Below are 21406 nucleotides of genomic sequence, written 5' to 3'. Positions count from 1 at the left end.
ATGTTCCTTATTGTTGTGCGCTGCTTACATTTTTTTTTAAATTGATGTACATAGTACAAGCCATGGTTAGGTCCAGGCAGGAAGGGCACATTTATAAAAATCAAAATCACAGCAACAAAAACACAAAAGCACAGCAATAATAATATTGGCATTTTCACATTTGCCTCTGTGAGCGCAGCCGTATTTCCACGGGGCTGTGCTAGTAGCGTTCTGATTGGCGGATTTCATACAGGCATCTACTACTCATGAGCAGCGCAATCCAACATGCATGCGCGCTAAGTCTAGCTGTAAACCGTGAAAAGGTTTATAGTATTGCAATAATATAGCAGTAAAATATACACCATAAAATTAATTCATGACATAGCAGCATGAATCATAGATGAGGAACGTAGATTAGGTTGTTTGGAGTTGATAGCGTTCTATTAATGAGTTATAGTCGGTTATGGTGCGTAGAAAAAAAGGAAACCTTGTACGAATTGGTGCGGACAAAATACGGTGCTAATAAAGGTTTGTCATAGTGTCGTGTACTCCTTTCTGGCACCGGGGAAAAATAAAAAGGGTCAAGTCTGAGTTTATTGTTAAGAAGTAATACAATAAAAACTGAACGAGAATTTCGTCTCTTTAGTTGCAGTTCCTCAATACCGTTAGCATGCATCAATCCTGAAGGGGAGTCAGTGGGTAGAAATTTTGAATGTATAAAAATAACTCATTTCCTTGTATTCGCTCGAGCTTCCTTATATCAGACTTTTTATACGTGTCCAAATTATGCAAGAATATTCGAACTTGGGTATAATTAAAGTATTATAACTTATGACCTTAACGTTAGTGAGGCTGTTTCGAAGCTTATGTTTGAGGTAACAGAGCTTACGGGATGCGAGTGAACAGGTGTTGTCTATATGGCGGTTTCGAGTGAAATTAGTGGTAAGTGTTGCACCTAAATACTTCATGGACGTCACTTGTTGCACTGGTGATGATTCTAGTTTATATACATACTGTATTGGGGGGTTTATTCTTAGTTATGCGAAGAGGAACAGTTTTATCTGCATTCAGATTCATGGCCAAATCTTTACGGTAATCCTCCAAGGTAGAGTATATTTGTAATAAGAGAGTAATTAGTCACTGCCTGATCCCCTACCATACGCCAGCCGACCCGGTTAGCTCACTCGGTAGAAAGAGTGCTCCGGTGAAGCGATGGTCCAGGGACCAGGAAGAATTTTTCTTTAACTGCGAAGTTTCTGTCGAAGCATAGCTTCCCTTTGTAGATGTATGGCTGCGCTTGGCTGGGTGCCAATGCGTAATTGTTCAGAGTCATGCCCCACCGCTTATACGACTGTCAATATTATAAGGGTGTTTTGTAGGCCACTGTGATCATTTGCATTGTTAACATCGCGAAATAAAACACAGTCATCTGAGTACAATCGAATTTGTACATCAGGGCAAACTGCACTGAGGAAGTCGTTAATATATACCAGAAACAGTAGTTTGCATCATGACTATTGCATTAAAAGCTGCTGCAATGTCTACGCATAATGTAGGAGACGCTGCGGACTGTTGCTGGTCGAAACATTGCTTTGGGAGTCGCGGCTGTTATTGTTGAAGATCGTCACACTGACCGTACAAAATTTCCCGGCCACGAAGACCACCAACACTTCATTTATTGCAGCCTCCGAATTCGCTTTGTCGTTATGGTGCTCGGTTGCTGATCTGAAACATGCGAGTTCGATCCTGGACGCGGCGGTCGAGTTTCGATGCAGGCGAAACGCTAGAGGCCCGTGTGCTGTGCAATGTTAATGCGCGTTAAAGAACCCCAGGCGATTGAAATTATCCTGAGCCCTCCACATACAGCGTCCCTCATAGTCTGGGTCGCTTTGTGCTGTTGAACCCCATCAAAACAATACTATAAAATCAATCTTAGTTGACTGCACCAAAATGACGTTTGCGGACCTGGTGATTACTGCAGTGGGGGAAGAAAAGAGTAAATTCACCAAGGAAGGCAGCCAAGTTGACTTGAGTCGCGATTCTTTCGCCTGCCACTCAGCACAGACAGAGGAGAAAACAAAGAGGGTTACGGTATGTGACAATGTGGATAGGGGAAGCAGTGCGATGATATGCAGAGACGTACATCGCGAGTCCAGGCGAGCGCTGCGTACGAACCGAAGTAAAGCCCGGATGGTTTGCAAAGCTTTTCATTCCTCTGGTGAAATGGCCAGTACGAAATCCTCAGCATTTGTCCTTCTAATACAGGCGCTCCAAGGAATCTGTAAAGACCAATGTTTCGAGAGCATACATACGGCAAAGAGCCAACAAAGAAGTCCCCAATCTCGGGGATGAAACAAGAAGCACAGCTAGGAGAGACTTCAAGCAAAATCAAAAGGAGGTAACACTGTGTGTAGGCCACGCCCAATCTCACTCCATGCAGAGGACCCGCGCAGCTGGGCTCCGTGCCTGGCAGAATGATAAAAGCCACTTTGGGGTCCAGCCGGATAGCTGCATTCAATGTCGGATTTAGCCCAATGCTTCGACAGATGGCTTCCGGTCTCAAAAAAAAAAAAAGACAGAGGGCGGCTTTTGGCTCTGCATTCTACTTTTATGCGACCCATATTGCCCCTCTGTGTACATGGAAACACCGCGTGGTGGCTGGCCTTTGCATCGTGCGTGCAGCCACCGTTCAAACGCGCACATTTCCGCGCAGTGCTCGGCTACGTGTGGCGTGGGCACGCAGACACGGGCGGTGGAGTGCCGTGACCTTCGCGGCCGCAAGAGCCACCTGTGCGACCCCAAGCGACGGCCGAGGTCCAAGCAGCAGTGCTCGACCGGAAACCCCTGCTTCTTCAAGGGTGAGTGAACGGGCAGGCCTGGTGCGCAACGCTCGCTGTCGCTCTATAGTAAGTAGAGCCAATTACTCTCCTTGGCACCTTAGGAGGGAGCCACAGTCGAGCACAAATGAAAGGGCGGCTGCTCCTGACTGCGATTAAATTCAGTGTTGATAGCCTGCGTTCACTCGACCTTGATTAGGCCAGACTATGGCACTCGTACTACTTTCGATGCATGCCGTTAACTTGCCATCCGACGCCGTTTACTAGCCAGTGCTAGTGAACGGCGCTGCACGGTGCAAAGAACAGAGATCGCGAAAGACAGAACCGAATATTATACTGCCCAAATTAGCAATGGACAGCATGGGTTTTGCAGAGAGTATCTGCCATGAAATAGAAATTTATGGAAGCCTCTTCCCGCACCGCTGTTTCTGGCATTGGCGACATTCATCGCTTACTGACGCGACCTCTAAATAGGAGCAATTATTACCAAAACGGTCGAAGCCAAGACGGTCGCAAGACCTATGTCAGTTTTATTATACTTTTCTTACGCTACAGATAGAGATGCTTTTTTCGTGGTATGATGTCTGTCGGCATAGAATGATAGCAAAAGGACGCGTCCTAACTATAGCATAGTCTAGGCAAAGTCCCGGAAGCTTTGCTTCGTTTTCTCTCGATGCAACGGGAGGTATGTGTACAAGCACGTAACCAATACTAAACAAAACAAGCTTGTGTGCATTGTTTCTTTTTTGTTAATGCCATAAGTGCCACGCATTCTCTTTCATCTACAGGAACGGAATTCGGATCTCAAGAGGACGCCCCTCCACAAGGTTTTGCGCCATTCAATGCGTACTCAAAGCCACAGCACCAATCACCGGAGCCAAGGTGCGCACACAGGATATTGAATAGGTGTACCATTCATTTTGATGACTCACTCTTAATGACTAGTCGAGTAGGCACTTTTCGTGTTTTTCATTTCACTGTAACAATCTAATCCAGGAGCCAAGACTTATCGTACACCTGTCGCATACACACACCCGTGTTTCCGGCGATTCAGTGCCCACTTTGTGCGGCTGCGCAGCTTCATCGTCGGAGACTGGGGATCCTGCAGCGTCACCTGTGGCGATGGTGTCCAGAAGCGATCCGTGGAGTGCAAGATCTTTCTCGAGTTCTCCCGAACGATGGCCAAGCTGCCGGACAAAGAGTGCACCGGTGGGGCGCTTTCCTTCACAACCGCAGCTTTGTGCTAGGGCGCTCAATTGCGCTAGCCTGTAAAGCAACGCTCGACTAGAAGCACTCAAGACAATGCGGCCATGCAGTTGTTATATCTTCCGCCTCAAAGTATAGTAGGTAGCAAGTGCGATCAAAAGGCGAATTTATAGGTCACTCTTTGAGCGGGCGGCAAGGGGAGATGCGATCCCATTTGAACCATGCATTTCTCGAACTTTTTTCGTCGAAAGAACGGCGTTCAGCTCGGCTTTCCTATTTCTCATGTGTGGGTCTAACATCAGCCCCCCCCCCCCCCCCCCCGCCTTAAATCTGCCCCTGAGTGCGGTTCGGACCTGCTCGTTCACTGAAAGCAGAGGCAGGACAGCTAACACTTATTGTAGAAAAACACTGGCGACTCGCCGTTTTTGCTGCGCAGTTTGAGGTGTAATGTCAATGAACAGCAGGTAGAATGCCAAAGAATGGCAAAGAACTGAAATGCCGACCTAAGTGCAAGATTAGCATTTACATGTTCTCCATCCTACCAGTAATCGTCGCTATTAAAACTGCGGATTATTTTCAGTATAGCGCGCGCAGGAAGTCTGACCTTGTTGCCGCTTTGTTGGCGCGGCGCCACCTGAAAGCAGACTGGCCGAATTTGGTCTCCCCCAGTAAGAAATGGACTCACGCCAGTGAACGAATCTGCCCAACTATAATGAGCCGAAGCTGGCATAGCAGCGGCAAGGCCAGGACACTAAGCAAATAGCGGCTTTTTTTCTCGGCGTGCACGCGAACCACGCAGCGGACGCCGACAGCTGGACGTATAGCCATCGGTAAGAGAAAATTCAACCTTTCGAAGCGTGAACGCGGAAGTGAATCGTTTCGCAAGACTGCTGGAGCGTATTGCTGAAACAGCGTTTCTCTTGCGGACTGCTGCTGCGTAATAGCGGACGTGCATAGCTATACATACTGTGTGCCGTTTCGTATGAACTGTGCAAAGTTGGGTGTTGACGTGCGCGCAGGCATCCGTCCGGCCGAGATGCAGCGCTGCACGATGCGCCCCTGTGCGCTGGACCAGAACCGCGGGGACTCCGAAGAGGAGGAAGGCGACACCGGGTCCGAGACCAAGCCGGACGCGCTGTACTCGTGGCGCTCGGCGGGGTACACTCCCTGCTCGGCCTCCTGCCTGGGAGGTGACTCGTGCCGTGCTCTTTTAAGTTCGACCGCGCGACGTGGCCAAACTACTGTCAGCAAGCTGTATGAGTGTCTCTTTGTAACGGACCTCTTTCGCAGTTCGTTATGTTGGCTTCCCCTCTCTACACATTACTCCAATTACGATATCCCTGGACTTCAGCAGGACATAGATGCCAGTGACAACGTTGAGGCGGAGTCGCATGTCAGTCTGATCGCACCAAAATTGAAGGGTGGCCGAAACTACTTCGTTGTAACTATCGTTCCCGTGTAATAATAGACAACCTTGAAAAAAATTAAAATTGGTTTTGAGGAAAAGAAATGGCGCAGTAAGGTGGTGGTACCACCACCTTACTGCGCCATTTCTTTTCCGCAAAACCAATTTTAATTTTTTTCGACTACCACCACCTTACTGCGCCATTTCTTTTCCTCAAAACCAATTTTAATTTTTCTCAAGGTCGTCTATGATTACACTGGAACGATAGTTACAACGAACTGTCTCAATTTTCGGTGGACACCTCAGCCGCACCGTGAGGGAAGGGAGGAAGGTGGAACTGAGAGAAGAAAGAAAGAAAGAAAGAAAGAAAGAAAGAAAGAAAGAAAGAAAGAAAGAAAGAAAGAAAGAAAGAAAGAAAGAAAGAAAGAAAGAAAGAAAGAAAGAAAGAAGTGCCGTAGTGGAGGGCTCCGGAAAAAAATGGCAAGTCATGCTCTGCAAGAGCAAGGTTTCAATGTGCTAGCAAGCAGTCGACCACACTAACGAGTGCTTGGCCTGCTTCAAACCACTGCTAACACCTTCTGGTGGCCATTGCAAACACCTTATTTTTAGGGGAAACTTCAGACGACTGACGTGCTGTGAAGGCGAAAGCGCTGACTTCTTTTTACTGCACCCACAAATCCACTGTAATCCACCTCTAAGGCACTTTAATCCCCCTAATCCGACTTAATCCTACACAATCCACTTAACCACCTCAATCTACCCTAAGGCAACTTAATTCAATGTAATCCACTCTTATTCCACCGCAATCCGCCCCAATTCACCACAATCCACCCGTCATTCATTACAGTCCACCGTAATCCAAACTAATCTACCCCACTGCTAGTTCTGCACAACGACGGGTGGCACGCGCCTAGCACTGCCAGTGTTTGAACCCCTGCCATTCGGACTTCGTGCTGCGGCCATCTGCCTAAGGAGGGCGTGCGATAGACACATAAATTTAATGGACACGAAGTCAAAGAGGCCGGCCAGAAAAATTGATATCTGGCCTGCTACTCTGCACTGGGGAAGGAGAGGAGGAGAAGAAAAGGGTCCTGATGGGTGAAAATGTGCTGAGAAAGAGATGAGAGTATGTGAGAGGCGTGCGAGGCCGTCGGTCGACACTGTGCACCGGTCGGCGCCGATGTCGACGGTTGCGGGTCGGACAGCTTCAACACATTTTCAGGATTGAGGACCCACCTCTACAATTTGCGGGCAGCAGGAAGTTTTGTCACTGCGAGCGAGTTCAGTAAATGAATGGGATGTCAACTGGGGCGAGATACGTAAAGTCTAATTTTTACCTTTTTTCCTCAGAAAAGTAGTGGCAACCCATGCTTTGACCTCTCCTGTATTGGCCTCTTATCGTTGGCATTCGCAAAACCGCATAATTATACGGCATCTCGTATTCCGAAACTTCCGAGTTTACCTGCTCCCCAAAGAAAACATTGCCTATAAAACACTGCCAACATGGAATGGGCCTGCTTGGCCTTCGCCCTACAAGATTAATACGCTGCTTCTGTTCGGAGGACGCGCTACAGCAGCTGATGTGTGTCAGGGCGTCAAGGCCGGAGAGGCCGCCTGTTGTACAGCGACTTCAACCTGTGTCTTGACGCAGGCATTCGCGAGTCGCTGGTGGAGTGCGTGCGCGATGCGAACGGCGTGCCGGTGAGCTACGTCATGTGTGACATCAAGGAGAAGCCGGAGACCATCACCGAAACGTGCAACAACAAACCTTGCCCTCCAAGGTATAAAGCTGCGATACTCTGCCGAACTGGCGTCTGCGTGTTATTCGAACTTGTTTTTTTATGGCAATGCTAGCTTGCTTTTTAGCTTCGTCGGACGACGACTGGCTTGATGAGGCTCGTTTTTCCTTTGCCTTGGCACTCTTCGGCCAATCAGAGTAGTACGCTCTAGGAAAATGCTGGAAATTGAGAGACCCCTGAATCGACGAGAGCAACGAGAGGTTCAGCATTGGTCAATGACATTTCGTGTTCCGCCAAATTCTTCTCTTTGTCTTAAGCACAAGGGGAGGAATTTGGCGGAACCTGAAATGTAATTGATGAATGCGAATAGATTCTCAAAAGGCTTTCTAGTCGAACCCTTTGAGGATATGTCTACTGTGCGTAGAGGCAGTTTCGCTTTATTAATGGTAGCACACTGTAGTGATATTGTACTTACTAAAGCTCTCGAGTCGAACTGTTGGAGGTTATTTCTGCTGTGCAAAGGTATGAAGGAAGCCAACAGTGACCGAAACAAAGGAGATTAGAGGAATGTTTCGAATTAAAAAAATTCTGGTGCTAAAATAATAGTGCAAATAATAGCAGTGGGAATATAATAGTGGGAAAATTATAGTGGGGAAAATAATAGTGTAATTATTTATAGCTTAAATATGATTGATTAGAAAGTAGAAAAAACAACCACCATATGCCGCCGATGGGATCAGAACCCACGACTACTGAGCTTCGCGCCCGGCGCTCTACCAACTGAGCTACGGCGGTTTTTTTTTTTATATTCTTGAACTGAGCTACGACGGCGGCTGTCCAGTTTTCTACTCTCGGCGATATTTATGTTGCTTGTTGGACGTGCTATACGTCCTGTCTTACCGCGAGTGTCAAGTGGCATGTGATCGAACGGTGAGGGCGGAAGCTGTGCAAGAACCCGCTACCGATAGAATCAAGACTGGCACAACCGAGGCGCTCATTAAGCTATTGAGTACACAAGGAAAGAGAAATGAGGGGCTCGTTATGAAATACGTATGATGGAAGCCAACAGTCACCGAAACCAAGGAGCATAAGCAAATGCTTCCATCTTTTTTTTTTCAACTTGTGGCCTTGATCAAGAGGAAATTAATAATTAAATATTTTATCCAATTGAACAACACTGCAAATTAAAAAATAATCGGGAAACATTTCCCTATGCTCATTGGTTTTAGTCACTGTTGACTCTCTTTTAATAATGACAGTGTCCCTGTTTGCAAATAGCAGACCGTATTAATATTATGCTATATATTAATTTGCACATACCAAGTTTCAGCATAGTTACGAAATTAGCTTGTTTTGTTTATCCCCTCTGGCACTAAAGTCGTCGCACTGCCGTGATAAAAAATGGCACACTCTGAAATCCTCACTGCTAATGTCACATAATCGCCTGCTGTGTGCAGTGTAATGGTTTGTGGTGATAAGCATACACACTTTACGAGCGGACGATCGAACGTAGTGTTAAGGATGCCTTTCATCTTACCACACCTTACCATAATCAGCTTTCTGAACGCTCGCTTTTCCTAAAAAAAGCATGAATAGAAAATTAATACCGTTCCTAAGCATAACTTAGGGAAAATAAACCTTGGTTTTATTATCCACGTTTCCTTCGAGTGGTGTAGAGCTGTCGTTTTCCTAAGCAGAATTGTTCTAACCTGCCGCATTCAGTATAGTATTACAGGCTTGCGCCTTGCATTGCGTGGTTTCCTTCGAAACGGATGTTTGACTGCCCTGCTTATATATGGCGTCCTTCGCAATCTGCTCTTCCTCGGCTCGGTGGCGGCCGCAGGTGGAACACGTCCGACTTCACGGCGTGCACCAAACCCTGCGGCGGCGGCTCGCAGTGGCGCACGGTGCAGTGCGTGCACGAGGTGACCAGGGGCGTGGGAAACACACTCGTCGTCCCCGACGGCCACTGCCCGCAGCCCAGGCCGCTGGAACGGCGAATGTGCAACCTGGTCGACTGCGTGGCGCGGTGGAAACCGGACAAGTGGACCAAGGTGGGCGCTTTCTTCGTTTCTGCCTCTTTGCTCAGCCACTCCTTGCGCTCCCTACACAATGTCGTTTCCTATGTGCATGTACTCGGCGGCTGCCGATAGTGTAGGAGAGGCTGAACGGACATCCCACCATTTGTGGTTGGTTGCGCGAGCGGGCCAACTCTCGTTAACAAGTATAAACTAGATGAAGTGTGCAAGTGGTAGCCATTTTTTACAGCAACACCTGTTATAAACGCCCGTTCCTGGGTTTCGTGTCGGTGTACGGGTAGTAGTAGTAGTAATAGCAGTCGACGTAACCGGTGGGTGGTTGTCATGGGAATCGCCAGGAGGATGGTTACCGTGGAATGAGGAGGAGGGTTAGCATGCAAGGAGGAGGATATGACGAGTGCGGGGAATGCGCAACAGGAGGGTGGTTGCCAAGGGTAGAACTTGGGGAGGGGTTAGAATGGAAGGAGGAGGGACAGTAATACCTCACCAGCTCTCGCTGAACATCGCCTTACTCAGTGGTAACCATTCTGTGAGTTTTTCGTTCCTGAAAGTTTTACTTACGAGTGAAACTGGACGATTTCAGTGCTCCAAGAGCTGCGACGGTGGAGTGAAGACCCGCAAGATCCGCTGCCAGAGGGAGCTGGCGTACGGCAGCGTTGCCGAACTGCCGCCGTCCAAGTGCGCATCGCGGCGGAAGCCGCGCGCCGTTAAACCCTGCAACTCGAAACCTTGCCGGGGGCTCAAGGCTTCCGTGCAGGGAGGACCCGAGCGCAAGGTGACTTCGTCGAGACTGTTTTGCCCTACTTCTTGTACTTCGTCACGATTTGTATTGAAGTTCTGACTGCTTAGGACAAAAGTGGGAGTCTGTTATGCGGTATCGCACTTCCAAGTGTGAATCTAGAACCAGCGAAGAATGGCAGCAAACCGGTTGAACACTGCGTACGCCACTATTGCTTCTTCCATACAAAATGCGAGGAATCTTCAGTTCACGTAGGCTAAATGCACAGCGTTTGAGAATTGTAAAATTGAGTAGGGATCCCTGGGAGACTTCCCTTTCCCCTTGGGTATCACTCTGCAAGCCATTTTCTACGCCATCGCAAACTCGCCCCCGTTCAAGCTGCGCCGAGTGTGAAAACAAATGCTTTTCCTTTTATATCAGGGCTGCATTAACGCAGCTACGGCATATAAGTGCGTTGGCTTGTGACGTTTGTAAACTTCGCGAGCATACCGTGTCCACATGCGAGTGTTTTAGTGCAACATCCTTGCGGCGGCATAATGCGCCGTGGAAATAGACATACCGCAGTCATCAGCCTTTTCAGATCGCGCAAGCGTATGCTACTTACTTCGGACGAACCTTTTACATGCCTTCAATTTCGACCACCGCTGAGACAGCGCATGTTAGGATTCAAATGCGACTCATATCGTCCTCACTGAAAGGCGGGAAAGCGCGCCAAGAAACGGAACAAACAGAGCAGACGACATCGTCGGCTCTCGTCAGGAATTCAGCGCGTCCACTCAATAATGCTGTCCGCTAGCTTACAAGGATCGCCCCCTCTTGCTCCTCGTGCAGGTGTCGCTGACCGCCGAAGGAGCAGCGTCCGTGTACCGGGGAACGACGCTCAAGATGCGTTGTCCGGGTGCCGTCGTCAACGCTTCCACAGACATCAGGCAAGCACTTTAAGACGATGGCTGTTGCTGGCAAGAGAACTCATCGCGTGAATACAAACGGAACTTGGGGAGGAAAAAAGCGTGTTGAGGGAATACAACTAAGTGGTCATGAGGAAAGTAAACGAGCAGTAAACATCCCACTCTCGGTGACGGAACCCACCAACCGCGGCGGGTGGGCGGGGATGAAGGAGGGAATGAAAGAAGGGATAGAGAATAAGACTCCGTTTTGAAGGGCTTCGGATTGATTTTGATCATTGGTGACATTGCACAGCAGCGTGGATCTGATGTGCATTTCGCCTCCATCAATACGCTTTCGCTGTGGCCGGGGTTTTATCCTGCTTCCTCATGCTCAGCAGCTGAACGCTGAGAGATTGCCAGGACGGAAGCGAGTTTAGACTGCACACGTGCAACGCTGACACATAACTAACAACGATAAATAGCACATTGGTGTATTGGTGTTTGCAAACGACTTTTATAATGCCGATTTTTTAACTTTGGCGCCACTCTTCAGCTATCATGAGCTCATCATGACTTAGAATAAATTTAGAATAATGCAAGTGAATGTGTTCTACGAGTGTGACTTTGTGTAGTCTGTGTGCAGCAGAGCGTATACAGCTGCAGAGCTTGCAGCGCCTCAGCTGTCCGCGCTGTTCCTGTGTAGGTGACAGCAAGGGACCGGTAATTTTTTTTTACCTGATCTTTGTTCCACTGATGAAACACTTGTCAAATCTGTTTTGACTAAAATACAAGGAAACAATCCCAATATGACGCGCTGCAAGAACAAACCCACTGAGCCCTTCAGGAACCTGGACTAAGGAATCAGTTTAAAGGTGAATAAGTAAACTAAGAGATGTACTCTCATGGAGCATGAAATTCTCTTTACGGCACTTCAGTGTCAGCTTAGATACTTTCCGACAACCATGTAGTGTACCAGATTGTGCCGATGTGTTGTTTCGAGAGTGAAGAGCGATTACTTATTTTGTCGCCGCCGGGCGTGCAGTCGGGTGAAGTGGCTGAAGGACGGCGCGCCTGTGAAATCATCCTCCCGTCGTGTCGCCGTCTCACGGAAGGGGGCGCTGCGCATCCGTAAGATGGATTTCGACGACTCGGGTGTCTACGTCTGCTCGACGGGCACCTCAACGGGACAGCTTATTCTGTCCGTCAAGCCGCTCGCCTCCGAGTCCCCTGCCAAGGGTGAGTCCACGGTGCTTCGGGTGCGCTCTTCGGAACAGTACTCTGTCCAGAAAAAAAAGAAAATTTTAAATTGGCTTTAAAGGAACCCAGAAAGGGGGTCTCAATAAAGGTGCGATATGTCTGGGATGTTAAAAGGCGACGGTTCATAATTATCCCCCAGAAAGAATTATTTTAATGCGTTTTGTGGAAGCTGAGATATATACAAACCAAATTTGAACTTCCGCGTCTTCGCGCCTTTCCCTCTCCTCTCGCAAGCCAAAACGGCGACGCTCCTCCGTCGGCCTCTCCCCTACCTCCGCCGGCTGCGGCGCGCGCGGAGTGGCCGCGGCTGTGGTAGCGCGTGACGTCTGAAAGAATTTGGCGCCGTGAACCAATGATAGCTCCCCGGCTGCTGACGACATTTGCAAGACATGACGTCGAATGCCAGGTTTCTGCGCGAAGCCTGGCACCGCACGTTGCCGCGAGGTGCGAAAACGGGAATTTTTAAAAATTCATTGTAAATTTCCCGCTCGCTTTTGAGGTCTCGTACGCGGCATGGACACTCGGTGGACTGTGCTCTACATAGTGCAAGCATTTTAAAGCCAAGCTCAAACACCCCTTTCTGTGGCCCCTTAAAGAAAGGAAAGGCACAGTAACTGTCTCGCTTCTAGGTGGACACTTCAACCGCGCCGTGAGGTCAAGTGAGGTGGCCGGGTTCGCACCCGACCGCGGCGGCTGCGTTTCGATGGAGGTGAAACTCAAAAGGCATGGTGTGCTGTGCGATGTCAGTGCGCGTTAAAGATCCCCAGGTGGTCCAAATTCTTCTGGAGCCCTCCACTACGGCACCTCTTTCTTCCTTTCTTCTTTCACTCCCATTTTTATCCCTTCCCTTACGGCGCGGTTCAGGTGCCCGCCGAGTTGTGAGAGAGATATGGCGCTATTTCCGTTCGTCAGAAACCACAAATTTTAAGGAGGGAGTGAACGAAGGAAGAAAAAAAAGGGGTGGCGGGTAGTGGAGGGCTCTGGATATATTTCAACCACCTGGGGTTCTTCAACGTGCATGGACGTCACACAGCACACAGGCCCCTTGCATTTCGCCTGCATCTAAGCGCGGCCGCCGCGGTCGGGTGCTAACCCTCTGGTGCGAGCTCTGTTAGTGAAGTAGCGCTTTCGCGCTAAAATGTGTGTATATTGTACGTACTTGCACAATGTCTTTTATGTGTGAAGCACTGACTTCCACTGTGATTAGTCTTAATGCCTCAATAAAAATCTTCCTGTAGGCGTGGACCAAGAGACGTTTAGTTCCAAAGACCTGCGAGGAATAGGCGGAAAACGCCCGAAGGGAGTCGACTTGCCCGCCTTCATCAATGGCATCGATGATGTGAAGAGCAAGAAGGGACATAAGGTACGGTAACTGCTTTGCAGTGCAACTTCTAAATTTTGGAAACAAACTGCACTAAAATATCTCGCATATATTGTGCATTCAGGAAATGCCCATGTATGGGTTCATTAGATCTTTGCTGGTTGAGGTAAGAGAATTTGTTTTTGGTTGTGGAGATGGACAGCTTCTGTCCAATCTGTGTGCCTAGAAAAACGTAAACGCTGATCAACGACGTCTTACTTTGCGTCATATGCATCCAAAACAGTTAAAAGCACCCACGTGTGCGTGGCACGTGAAAGGCTTCAATGGTTCAAGCCAGTGAGGAGGACGTTTAGATTATCATCGAACACGTGCATTCTGAAGGCATGAATAATTACTATTAGGTTTTGCTAACTCGCTACGTATTTAATAAAATTTTGACACACGTACTTTCAAGCACACAAAAATAAATACAGCGTAATTTTTTCCTTACACTAATATACAAAAATAAGTATCCTGCGTAAGCTGACATTGAAGAGCACGCGCTCATCGGCTGATTCGCACTGCTTGTCCACGCTTTCTTTTTGCCATTTAAGATGTTCTGTATTCGGAAATTTTCCCAATTTCTTATGGTTCAGGCATGTTGGTTGTTGTTGTCCTCTTCATATGTCGTTTCCATGACCCTCGGCAAGTGCACGGCATGCATGTTCCGAAAAGAGTGGGCAACAAACGTTTGTCAGGAACGTCCAACAGCGCACACCACTGCGCCGTTCGCACAACTTTCCTCCCCATATTTAGAATTACTTCTCAGCAAATAAGCACAAAATTGCTAAACCAAGTGGTTTCCGTGAGGAAACTCCTAGCTGCTGTGTTTTTCCGCACGGACCCAGGGTCGCGACCGGCAAGCAATCCACGAAGTCAAGGGCACGCTGGATGACACGACAGCGCGGTCGGGAGCAGCGAGCCACCATGGTGGCTCCACCATTCCCAGCATCCAGACGCTGCTCTCCGACTTCCACAAGAGGCTCGGGGGAGGCAGCAGTAAGCATGATCCGACCGGAAATTTCAACTGAATGTACAGTGCTTGCTTTTCGGCCCTCATTATTTTTGTTGAGGAAATGCATGTAATCTGTCTCAGATGTTCAGCAATATCATCTTAAACAAGCAAACTTTCAGATCCTTACGCTAATCCCAGACATGCATCATCTGAAACATCTAGTCAGAGGACATTGCATGAATATTCCTCTTATTTCTTGCCATCAAAGATGGTAGTCTAAGTCGGAATTAACATCTATAACTGTATGCAAACATTCGGATGAAGTATAACCATTCTTTATTGTTATCGTTATAAGCGTTGTGTCAGAAATTATTTCTATTGCTTTGAATAATACAGTCCTGAAGAAAATATAAATATGGCACTCATGGACGCACGCAGATAGGAAGACGCAGCCCTTACAAACAATGCGAGGGTTTAGTAGGAGATGCTCTGCGCGATTTCCGGGACGCCTTCCACTCCTAGACGTAAAACTTCCGGCTTACGCTGCACCAACGCAGACCAAGCGAAGCCCGAGAGCATGGCCACAGAGGACGACGACGACGCCCTGATGCACAACAGCTACGTTCTGGGCCGCGGGAACGCAGACAACCTGCTGTTCGAGTGGGAGGCTACACCATGGTCCCTTTGTTCCCAGACATGTGGAGGAGGCGGCCTGCAGGTGAGGCAGCACAGTAATTCCGTAGGCACTTCAAGAAAATTGTACTTGTGTCTTGGCGATAACTGAGCCTCGCATTTCATCTTTAGTAGCGTCCTTCCATTGCGACTAGCTTGAGGCTCCTCATTACACCCAACGTTGTTCGTTCAAACTCGGACATATGCCCAATGCATAATACATGTTACTGTGGGTTAGGTCGTTCGCAACGAAAGGCCGCACACCTTATTATGTTGAAAGCCGGTTATTCGTGGCGACCAGCGTCGGAACTCATGTGCGAACAATGCCCCTTGCACTTTGTACCAAAAATTCGGCAAGCTTACTTTGCCGCAATATAAGTGTCATAAATGAGAAGCATCAGTCGAGACAGCAGGATGAGTTAATAATAATAATAATAATTGGTTTTTGGGGAAAACAAATGGCGCAGTATCTGTCTCACATTCCGGCGGACACCTGAACCGCACCGTAAGGGAAGGGATAAAGAAGGGAGTGAAAGAAGAAAGGAAGAGGTGCCGTAGTGGAGGGCTCCGGAATAATTTCGACCACCTGGGGATCTTTAACGTGCACTGACATCGCACAGCACACGGGCGCCTTAGCGTTTTTCCTCCATAAAAACGCAGCCGCCGCGGTCGGGTTCGAAACCGGGAACTCCGGATCTGTAGTCGAGCGCCCTAACCACTGAGCCACCGCGGCGGGTCAGGATGAGTTAGCAAGTTTGCTTTCCTGGACCGCGAAAGGAGAGGTAGAATGGGAAGTCGTGAGAGCAAGAAGGTGTGTTACAAGTGGAGAGGTGAAAGTTGTGGGGTCAAATGCAAGGAATCGAGAACATAATGGTGCATGCATATAGCCAGTGCCATGTACTCCGCCATTCAAATAACCACGCAAAACTAAGAAATGTTGCTATTCCAAGACATTGAGCCAAAGAAGTCTTTTGGCAAGTTTAACACGTCCTTAAAACGCAAACCTTGGCGCTGCTGTCGTCATGTGGAACTGTTGCGCACCCCTCGACTTCTTTGGTGTCAGGAAACGGTGCCGCTCTTTTAGGGCTCCGGGTATACGTGGAACCGCACTCATGGTCCACGATACTTTTCACGCAGGTGCGTGTGGCACAATGTATGGTTCGCCTGCACAACGTATCCAAGACTGTGGACAGGACATTGTGCGTGGACGCTGGCATGGAAGAACCACAGATTCTTCAAAGCTGTGGTACCGAGAGTTGTCCCCGCTGGGTGGCGGGCTCCTGGTCGGAGGTGAGTGCCATTTGGCTCCTCACGTCATTGTCGTAACCGTTAAAACTCGTTTGTTTCCTCTGTTTCCTATATGGTTTACCATTCGGAGTATTGTGAGTTAAATAAATAGCTTTTATTTATTGCTGCAGAAGATTATTGGAATCTTTTTTCTGTTGATGACATCTGTATTCAATAAAGTCTCTCCGCTTCCTCCTCCTTGTTTCTGTTCGCCCTTTACTACCATTAGAGCGAGACTAACCACTGACGCTTCTTGCACATGCATTCTGTCGATGTCGCCCGAAGAAATCTTTACTACATTTGAAGGCTGGAAAAGCAACATCGGTTCGGCCTGCAGCGAAGCACTGAAGCCACGTTTCTGGAAGGATGCTAAAAAAAGCGCGTAATTGGCGGGGGCAGCTTGCAATTCAATGCACTTTATTTGCCAACGCGGGATGGATTTTTTTACCGATGAGGTGTACAGCTGAAACTCACATGCTTGGCCGCACCTTGGGCAGTTCGTCGGATCGCTTCACATGATGTTTTACAGCAATCTTCTGTCTATCGAAAAACAAAAAAATCTCGCGTCGGCGAGTGGACAGAAAGACAGCCCCGAAATGGTCTTTTTTTTTTTTGTCTTCCTGCGTACGCATGTTCAGTGCTCGGAGGGCCCTTGCCTCGGCCAAAGTCGCGCCGTCCAGGAACGCCCGGTGAGCTGTCGGCTGGCCAACGACAGCATCGTGAATGACGGGCAGTGCGACCCCTCCTCGATGCCTCAAGATCAGCAGGAGTGCTTCAGCGAGCTCTGCAGGGGCGTCTGGAAGGTTGGCGAGTGGTCCGAGGTGCGCGACCTTAGGCATGATAAAACTCCACTCATCCTCCGCTCATCCTTTAGCTTACCGTGTACCGTGTTACCGTTACCGTTATCGGACGACCGGGAGCCCGCCCACCGTCAGTGCGCACGCTCTTATTGGTTTCGATGCGGCAGGTGAGCGCGTAGCTTCCGGGTACTTGGCGCTACCTGTAGTCCTCAAGGTGATCTGCGCATGCACACTGTCGACGCGCGGGCTTTCGGTACTACGGTGACGGTAACGGTAACACAGTACACAATATGTTAAAGGTGTCTAATAACTGTGCCTGTGGCGCATAAACTGAAAGTGAAACAGTATTCAGCGCCCTGTCCTGTCCACTTCTGTTCGTCCTTGTTTTTTTTCGCGCTGAATTCTTTTACCAAGTATTCAGGAGTTCAGTGTTTCAGTTTACAGGAAACTTGGCTGCTATATCATTGGAATAAGTGTCCTTGGCAGCCTGTGTGTCGTGTGTATGTGTTTTAAGGTGTTCAAATCCTTATCCACGCTTATTCTCGTAAGATATGCACAAATTTTCCTTCATTAAGATTTTTCTCCGTTATGTAACATAAGAACAGGGGAGAAACAATGGCTCGTGCTTCCACTCCACATGGGATCGGTGAGCTTAACGGGTACCATTTGATGGCCTAAAGACGGCACGTGAGCTAACGCCCTTGATATAATCTCGCACATGGATAACTAAACACTTAGTCTTGAATGCCCGAGCACTCCTTAATATGAGGTCACGGTCTAGATTTTCATCTCAGCTTCAAGAATGGGTCTCTATTGAGGCGTGCAGAAGAGTAGCTCATCTTACTTAAATTTGAAAGTGTCATTTTGCAACACTGATACTGTACAGATACTTTTAATACATTTAAAATACGGACACCCACTTTTGTTTTGTTTTTCGCAGTGCACTGCGACGTGTGGAGAGAGTGGTTTCCGGACGCGGATTCTGCGCTGCGTGTGGTATGGAACAGACAAGCCGGCCGGGGATTCGTGTCGCAGTCACGATCGACCAGAGGTGCTTCAAGGGTGCGAGGCTCCACCATGCGATGCTGCCAGTGAGTAACCAGTGCTCTTTCGAAGAGCTTAGGTGAGCGAGTGCCACTGCACTGTATCATCCACCGTTCGCGAAGCTGCAAATTCCTCAGAGGAAGAAGAGCATTTGGTAGGATTATTAAACTGCTTCGTTTCGACTGCGAACTTACAATGAACAAACAAACCAAAATTTGTTCCATCGTTAAGCTTAGTTGATTCAGCTAAAAGCAGCGGATATTTCGTAAGAATGACCAATGCTTTGGGCTAACTATGAAAGCATTATCATATAGCAGGGATGGCTTGTTCCAGTATATCCTAGGGATACTTCTTCTTTAAACGTTTTTTATTGACACGCAACATACAGACTACACTATAGAACGCGATTGATCAATCACAAGCAGCTAATGCCACTTTACGTTAGCATGCTATACCGGGCAGATAACAGTTTGAATTGTCGACACTAGCTTGAAACAAAAGGCTCTTTTTTGAGTTGGCCTTGATATTTGCAACTGTGTTTTGGAAGCCAGACATCCGCAATACGCTCTGGGGCTTTCTGTATTTTCTTCTCCGCATGGCACCAAGCAGGGCAGAACTGCGAAGACCACTCTCGCAACTGCCAAATGATCCGCCAGTTCCGCATGTGCCACATGAAGAACTACCACGATCTCTGCTGTGCCACCTGCGAACGCAGCTAGGCCTTCTCAACCGGACGACGGATGACTGAGCTTCGCTACCGGTTTTTGCCAGCGGCCCCCGCCTTCGCCCGTTGGTGCTGTCGGCTGAGCATCGCTGCCCCGCAAGCGCGTGGCCAACCATCGTGGCCAGTAATAGTGGCAGTGTGTTTTTTGTTCCCTCCAGCGGCCAACAGAGGGCGCCAGCTATGATTGTGTCCGCGGCCCATCCACGAAAAGTATCCCGAGTACGTGAGGAGGACTTACAATGTACAGAAAACCGAAGCGCTGAAGGTTATCAAAGTCTGCGGCAAAGTGTTAAAGATGACGTGGGGATTTCCCATCCCTCCTGTTTATGGAGATTTCGTCCCCCTTTGTAAGACGAGTGGTCTGATGAGTCGATAAGTGGAGCCCATAGCTGAGCCGTAAACTGAGTCAGCCTGGCAGTACTCCGAGCACTGGCATGATTCAGTGTAGAGAACATGGTCAGCCGGTTTCTCTTCTTGCGAACAAAGGAAGAACTTTACTCCTAGTGGCAAGATTGGTTCCAAGTTAAGGGAAATGCTATTGGTGAGCTGGAACTAGAGCTAATCAGGACTTTCGTCTAGAGCTTGCATCGAAACTTTTTTCCCGCGACGCGATTTTCATGTGGTATTAGATCGTCACAGTTGCTTGCGCCCTCTAATTGCATACAGCTGTGCGATAGCACTGCAACTCAGTGGTTGCCTTTATGCGAAGCTCATGAAAATTTCTTCAGGCATTAGGTACGGTAATCTGCGCGAACCTGGAGGTAAAGTTCTACCCTCGTTTGCCGCAACTTCGCACCGCCCTACTATACAATAAGCTGCAGTAGCCCACTCTCCTTGCTGCTCCTCCTTATCGCCGATAGCACCACTGGTAACTTCTTTGGCATGGTTTCAACGGTTCTGTTAGGCTTTCAAGACAACAGAGACTAAGTGGACCCCAGGGGAGCTGCACAGTTGAACACCATCAAATATTTTTTCTTTCTTCCATAATTAGAGACCAGTGTCAAGGACATTTTGTATTACATCTCAGGCGACCTATTTATGCATTGTCTGGTTAACAATCTCAAAAATTTTAATTCCTCCTTTCATGCCGTCCAGGTGGTGTGCACCCTGATGTCAACAGGGGGCGCAAGCTACCACGATTACTAGCGCTGCATTTTGAGTCCACAGCTACTTACAGTTGGCATTACTCATTTAAGCCTGCCAGTTCTTATGTTGTGCCATATAAAAACCATATTTTTTGTTTTATATGCAGAGTTATATGTTTTAAAACTTCACTGCCTTTTCACTTGCATTCGGCAGCTTTCCTGAAGTGGGACACACTCACAAACGCCGCTACTCGTCATGAAATAAAGTTCGCGCTGGAAGAAGTCTCAGAGACATTCGGTCAGCTTGGAACATCTTGTTAATTGCATAAGGGAACAGCAAAGTGGTTATATTGGCTGTGGCTGAGGACTCAAAGCCTTCTACAACGCCTAGAACTGAGATCAGGCTTATGATGAACCATTTGTCCCGGGGGTCGAACCTTACTGCAATGAGGATTACATGCAGTCCAACTCTGAGTTGTGAAGGCTAGTTTGTGGATAGCTTATAGCCAGTACAGTAAAACATGCAGTAAAATACTTAGCCATGCCACACGCTTTGCTGCTTTCCAAGAAAGAAAAAAGAATTGGTGTTTTAGCTAACAGTACTGTGCACTTGCATTTAGTGAAATGCAAAGGGCATGTCTGGAAATGAAAGGTTAGCTGACTCTGATAAATAACAAGATGCAATAATACCTTGTTTTGTTTTATGCAGAGTTTCTCTATGATGAAAATATTGTCTCTCGAAAGTTACCTGTCATGCATTATAGTACGTAGTTTGGCACTCCTTGGGGAGTCGTTATTGTCTATTTAGAACACGAGTGTTGAATTTGCATACCTGTATGTTTGTTGACTGCTGCCTCCACTTCAGACTGCGTTACTCTTGGAAAAAAACGGGTTGAGGTGACACGAAAGCAATTGAACTTTTCGTGCCTCCGACATTGCATTTGTTCAGTCATGCATTCTCGTCCGGTCATCCTACTCTTTTTTTAGTTCACATTGTAATGTCGCTTTGTTCCTTTTTGTCGTTCATGTGGCTAATGCACTGCTGCTGTTTGCTGGATCGGATGCCTTCGGAATAAGAAGGAAATGCGACTTTATAAGTCTTGAGATTGGACTTCGTAGCATGCACCAACCACAATGTGTTGACATCTTTCTTGCGCTTATAAAATTCAGACTGAGCACTGTGTGTACTTATCTTTCATCTCGTCAAACTATGGCTCCTTCTTTATACTTTAGGAATGTCTTATGCTCGTACCACAAGCACCAAATGAACAAAAAATTTATTTTTATGATGTGTTATTCTCTATCATTAGTCTTCATATACAGCGATTTCTGGATAACTGAGCCTCAAGTCGGTGATTTGTTCCAATCTATATCTACGCAACTTGATAAGC

At 47.9% G+C, this 21406-nt stretch overlaps 1 protein-coding gene across 1 annotated transcript in view; it reads left to right on the top strand.

The window, feature by feature from the left end:
- nolo (ADAMTS-like no long nerve cord) overlaps positions 1–20842 on the top strand; it is a 176313-nt gene extending 155471 nt beyond the window's left edge. The window contains 16 exon segments of the mRNA XM_077660305.1: positions 2693–2837; positions 3605–3698; positions 3895–4025; positions 5042–5212; positions 7079–7208; positions 9010–9220; positions 9789–9980; positions 10776–10873; positions 11874–12067; positions 13327–13451; positions 14297–14447; positions 14961–15121; positions 16213–16365; positions 17001–17183; positions 18103–18253; positions 18816–20842. Of these exon segments, the coding sequence (XP_077516431.1) occupies positions 2693–2837; positions 3605–3698; positions 3895–4025; positions 5042–5212; positions 7079–7208; positions 9010–9220; positions 9789–9980; positions 10776–10873; positions 11874–12067; positions 13327–13451; positions 14297–14447; positions 14961–15121; positions 16213–16365; positions 17001–17183; positions 18103–18253; positions 18816–18925 (2400 nt within the window). The 3' untranslated portion in view covers positions 18926–20842.
- The last annotated feature ends 564 nt before the right edge of the window (positions 20843–21406 follow it).

This window comes from Amblyomma americanum, chromosome 3 (assembly GCF_052857255.1).
Source record: "Amblyomma americanum isolate KBUSLIRL-KWMA chromosome 3, ASM5285725v1, whole genome shotgun sequence".
Lineage (NCBI taxonomy): Eukaryota > Metazoa > Arthropoda > Arachnida > Ixodida > Ixodidae > Amblyomma > Amblyomma americanum.
The sequence above is the reverse complement of the archived record's forward strand: the minus strand, read 5'-3'. Positions and strand labels throughout refer to the sequence as shown.